This window comes from Squalius cephalus (genome assembly GCF_949319135.1).
Source record: "Squalius cephalus genome assembly, chromosome: 1".
NCBI lineage: Eukaryota > Metazoa > Chordata > Actinopteri > Cypriniformes > Leuciscidae > Squalius > Squalius cephalus.
Window position 1 is genome coordinate 59,869,807 of NC_137122.1, and position 5,585 is coordinate 59,875,391.

General features: G+C 39.4%; 1 protein-coding gene across 1 annotated transcript; it reads left to right on the forward strand.

Moving 5' to 3' along the window:
- Nucleotides 1-1,522: 1,522 nt before the first annotated feature.
- Nucleotides 1,523-5,585, forward strand: LOC307168766 (nuclear factor 7, brain-like). Its single transcript, XM_079889000.1, has 6 exons — nt 1,523-2,251; nt 3,223-3,318; nt 3,522-3,752; nt 3,870-3,892; nt 3,974-4,092; nt 4,433-5,585. Exons 1-6 carry the CDS (start codon nt 2,081-2,083, stop codon nt 4,972-4,974), a joined length of 1,182 nt encoding a protein of 393 aa, XP_079745126.1. The 5' UTR covers nt 1,523-2,080; the 3' UTR covers nt 4,975-5,585.

The window sequence follows — 5,585 nt, forward strand, 5'->3', positions numbered from 1 at the left end:
TGCGAGCAATTGACATGGGCGGAGTACGCTCATAATTCTCTGCCGTCGTCGTCCACTGGCCTGGTTCCCTCTCAGGAACCCGATGCCGCCGTTCCCTCGGCCCAGGCCTTTACACTGCGCTGTCGAGGGTGAGGTCAGCTCTTTGCCGGACCAGGGAACGCACCCGTCGTATCGCCAACCGTCGCCGGTCCAAAGCTCCCAGGTATGTGTGTGGACAGAGAGTTTGGCTCTCCACACGCAATTTACCCCTTCAGGCTCCCCATTACATTGGGCCTTACGCCATCACTAAAGTTATCAGTCCGCTTAACGGGAGCTCCTGACATCACATCTGCTGTGATCAGCTGCTTCCCAGGCACATGAATTATGTTCATACACATTGTAGACTCTGTTGAAAGTGGACAGGGGTCATCATAGGCACTCTGATTGGTCTTTGGCCCCATACGCAGCAGAATGTGATGCACTGTGTGTTGTGACACATTCCTCCCATGTAAAGCGACCTTGAGCAAATAAATAAAACAACTTCTTCTTCCCATAACATCATTAAAGTTGTGCGAGCCTTATGCCACACTAGACCTTCTGTTGGCTCGGTTTTATTAAAGGGGGGGGGGGGGTGAAATGCTATTTCATGCATGCTGAGTTTTTTACACTGTTAAAGAGTTGGATTCCCATGCTAAACATGGACAAAGTTTCAAAAACTAAGTTGTACGTTTGTGACAAACTCCTTCTGGTTTGTCACAAGTTTCGGAAAGTTTTTTTCGAGTATGGCTCTGTCTTACGTAAGATAGAGCGGAATTTCCTTATATTGGGTTCTAAGGGCACTTCTCCGGTAAGATCGCGGCCGCGCGCGCACTCATAGAACAGAGCAAGAGAGTGAAAGCAGTTCGCCATCAAAGCGCCCTGCCCGGCTTTTGGGAAGTCAATGTCACCAAAGAAGTGTGTTTTTGGTTGCCAGGGCAAGACAACCCTGCACAGATTCCCAAAGAACCCAGTGTTAAGGCACCAGTGGATGGAGTTTGTTTTCCTGAGCATAAACGGAGTTGTGTAAGACTGTTGTTCCCTGCATTTCGACGATGATTGTTTTATAAACAAAGCCCACATCGACGGATTTGCAGATCGTCTAATGCTTAAGGATCGAGCAGTCACAATGATAAAGATTCGCGGTCGTGCGTTGGAACGGTGAGTAAAACTGTTGAACAATTGTCTCTGTGTGTTGTTACTGGCTCGGCGCGTTAGCACAGCTAAGCTTCGCCCACACGGCCCGCCCCCAGCCGCTCGTTTTTTTCCGGAAAGACTCGGTACAGCCTATCTTTCAATTAAAAATATAATAAAACAAAAGACTTTTTGGAGATATGAAGGATGCAATATTACTCTATAGGTACTCAAGATTAACAGGAGATTCAGTGAAAATGAGCATTTCACCCCCCCTTTAAATATTTAGAAATGAATAGTTTTCTATTGTAATTGTTCTTTTGTGTTTTATTCAAAGTTTAACAGCAATATTTTGTAACATTTCAATGCAGGTCCATTTTGAATACATTTTACCTGAAGAAATCTTGACGTTCCTGTTTGACCTGTTTGTACACACCCAAAGGTGATCATAAACTCCTCCCTCTTACAACACTAACCAGGAAGAGACTGACTTGTTATTTCTCCTTTCTGTCACACCGACTTTGTCTCAACAAAAGCAATAAAGAATAGGCAATCAATGGAGAACACAGAGAAAAACTTTACAGGAGGATTTTTGTGATGTTCATTTCTGAACAGACAGCAGATCTTTGATTCTCATCTTGATTCATTTTTGAAAACCGTTGTTCAGGAAGTGAAAGTAAAGTTTGCGAGACTCAAACGGTGAAAATGGCTTCAGCAGCTGAAGATGATTATATTTGTCCCGTGTGTCATGAAATCTTCAACGTTCCTGTTCTTCTGTCCTGTAGTCACAGTTTCTGTAAAGAGTGTCTACAACAGTTCTGGAGAACTAAGGGAACTCAGGAGTGTCCTGTCTGCAGGAGATCCTCAAAAGGTGAACCTCCACTCAATCTGGCATTAAAAAACTTGTGTGAGTCGTTCCTGAAGGAGAGAAATGAGAAACGTTCATCAGGATCTGAGGAGATCTGCAGTTTACACAGTGAGAAACTCAAACTCTTCTGCCTGGAGGACAAACAGCCTGTGTGTTTGTTTAGTGTGTATTAATTCACAAAAACATGACAATCATAAATTCAGACCCATCAGTGAAGTGCTTTCATCTTACAAGGTAAGACAAATGTTTCTTGTTTCACATGTAAAGAACAATAATTAGTCATAAACTTAGATATCACCACTTTCATGCATTACTATTTCAATGTCATTTTACTCAACTTTATATGACATTTACTGTGCTGTAAAAGTATTTGGCCATCCTGATTTCTTATGTTTTTGTGTTTCATACTAAATAGTGGGGCCATTTTCATAGATATCATTATTTTGCAAAAAAGAGCACAAATGTGCAGAGGTGGATTTACTTACTATTCTTTGAATCGTTGTCTTGTTGCTTGAGCTTCAGTTTGCAGACTAAAGATAAGATATTGTGATTTAGCATTTTCTGATAGAAAATAAGAAAATTCAGTTCCTACGATATTGTTCTTGGCCCTTTGGTGACTTTGAGCCACTTCTGGGAAGGTTTGCTTCTGTGCCGGATATAATGGCTCTCGCTGTGGTTCTTTGAGTCCAAGAGCCTTTGAAATAGCTTTGTAATCCATCACAGACGGATGTTTTTCAATCACCGTCTTCTTTGTCAATAGTGTGTTACTGTTTAAGACCTATTAACCAACGTCATGCTGTTGAAAAAGTCTTATTTAAGTGTTTATTTGATTGAACAGGGCTGCAGTGATCAGGACTGGTTGTGTTAGTCCAGCTGAACAACATTATAAATAAAGTTTCATAGATTTGAGGAATTAGTAACTATGGGGCCAAATACATTATCACGCAGTTCAAGTTAGTATTGGATAACTTTTTTTGCTTCAGTAAATAACATTGTCATTTACAAACTGTACTTTGTGTTCACTCAGGTTGCCTTTGTTTTATGGTAAGTTTTAATTTCTGAAGCAATTTAGTATGAGATTTACACAAAAACAGGAGAAATCAGGGTGGGGGTCAATACTTTTGCACAGAACTGTATGATCATATCACTGTATTTTCTTCTCTTCTCTGTAATCTGGTGTTTAATGTATTTTTGTTCAATTCTAGGAGGAGCTCAATACAGCACTGAAGTCCTTACAACAGAAACTTCAACACAATGAAAAGAAGAAAGGAGAGTTTGAGAAAACAGCTCAACACATCAATGTGAGGAAACAGAATCAAGAGTCATTTTCATTACAGCTGGAGGATCACTGTATACCGTTATAAATCGATATATTTAATATAATGGATTCCAGTTGATTATTTCTGTAAATGACGAGCAGCTTCTGCTCCTGGATCCGTTATATGTCGGGTATCCGAAATTTGTGTTGATTGAGATGATTGAAGTGAATGTGATTTGATTTCAGTCTCAAGCTGAGCACACAAAGCGTCAGATTAAAGAAGAGTTTGAGAAGCTTCATCAGTTTCTCAGAGACGAAGAAGAAGCTACAATCACTGCAGTGAGAGAGGAAGAGGAGCAGAAGAAGCAGAGGATGAAGGAGAAGCTGGAGGAGATGAACACACACATCTCAGCTCTTTCACACACAATCAGAGACATGGAGGAGATGATGAAAGACAATGACGTCTCGTTTCTAAAGGTGACAAATCAATCTGGCTTCATTCTTTGTGCAGAAAACGACTTGTATAGAGAGACTCATTGACAGTGAGAGTGTTTGATAAGATATTAAAATGTTTTCAAACTCTATATTCTCCAGAACTTTAAGGCCTCAATGGAAAGGTGAGTGAGCTGCTCGTATCTCTTCTCTCAGTGGATCTGAACTCAAATTCTCTGCAGTTCTGACTCCTGAATGTTCCTCAGAGTCCAGATCTCACAGCCGGATCCACGGATGAGTTCTGGAGCTTTGATTCATGTGTCGCGTTATCTGGGTAACCTGCCGTTCAGAGTCTGGAAGAAGATGCTGGAAACTGTCCAACACAGTGAGTCTCGGCAGATTTGACACCAGTTCACATATAAACACACACAATATCAACATTTGATAGAAATATATTTAATAATCACTTGAATTACCAAGTGAATGTAAACTGTATTTCAGAAGATCATCAGATCATACAGCGAACTCATAATGAATAGTCCATTCCTCTTGGTTTATGTTTATGTATTAGGATACAATAGTGTTTATTGAATACTGATATTAAACCTGAAGCCTCAATCCATTCTGACAGTAACTGAGAGACAATTGTTATGATATGTTTTTTTACATTTACATTTCTAATACATCATATTTCATCCTGTAATCTGATGTTATTCTCTTTGCAGCTCCGTTGACTCTGGATCCAAACACAGCATATCCTCGTCTCACACTCTCTGCTGATCTGACCAGTGTGTCGCTCAGTGATGGAGATAAAACACTTCCTGATAATCCAGAGAGGTTTGATTATTATACATGTGTCCTGGGATCTGAGGGCTTTAACTCAGGAACACACTGGTGGGATGTGGAGGTTGGAGACAATACATCCTGGAGTCTTGGAATAATCACAGCATCAAACCAAAGGAAGGGAGATGATTTCTCTAAGTCTAATATCTGGTATGTGTGGTACATGGACAGCAAATACGGCTCAAATTCCCCAGAGCAACCCGACACTCTCTTTACTGTTAAGCAGAAGCTTCAGCGTGTGAGAGTTCAGCTGGACTATGACAGAGGAACAGTGTCATTCTCTGATCCTGTAACTAAAGACTGTCTGCGCACATTCAGGACATCCTTCACTGAGACTGTCTTTCCATTCTTATCTAATGGCAGCGCAACTTCTCTGAGGATCTTACCAGTTAAACTGTTTATTACAGCAGAAAATCACAGTTAAATCTGATTCTGCTTCTAGATTAATACAGTTTTGTAAATTATGCTTTGATAATAACACTGTAATCAAAGGGTCTCATTGATCAATCACACTTCAATGTAAAGTTTAGAGCCAAATTAACACTTGTGTTTCCTTAAGAACGTGTTTGTCTGTTTTTTTTTTAAATAATAATAATAATAATTTCCCTGTGTTAATGCCAACTGCATCAATTTTGGCACAAATTTGGCACAACTTAATTTTCTTATTTCCTTTCATAAATCACTGGGTACACTCAATATTTACACTCATGACCTTGAATTGAAACCAATTAAAACTGCCAATTTCTTTTTATCTAGGCAAGAAAATATTTAACAATAAAATGATACAAAAGTCTTTGTCAATAGACTTTTGTTCTGTTGGCTAGGCTTTAAAAAAAAAAAAAAAAAATCTATTTTTATTTATTTTTTACAAGATGGTGCCGTTTTCTCAGGTTTGGCCTATAAAGTTTTCTACTTCTGCATATTAGAGTCAATTGGATAAATTATTGTGAAATAACTGTGAAATAACTTTTTAAAAAATACACCATATAACTCAATAAACTGTTGTCTGAAAGAACAATGTTGGATGATGCACTG

Coding starts and splice junctions, on each gene's coding strand:
- LOC307168766 (XM_079889000.1), top strand. CDS start 2,081: ATGAGAAACGTTCATCAGGATCTGAGGAGATCTGCAGTTTACACAGTG. Junction 3,319..3,521: donor AAACAGCTCAACACATCAAT/GTGAGGAAACAG, acceptor ATTTGATTTCAG/TCTCAAGCTGAGCACACAAA. Junction 3,753..3,869: donor ATGACGTCTCGTTTCTAAAG/GTGACAAATCAA, acceptor TATATTCTCCAG/AACTTTAAGGCCTCAATGGA.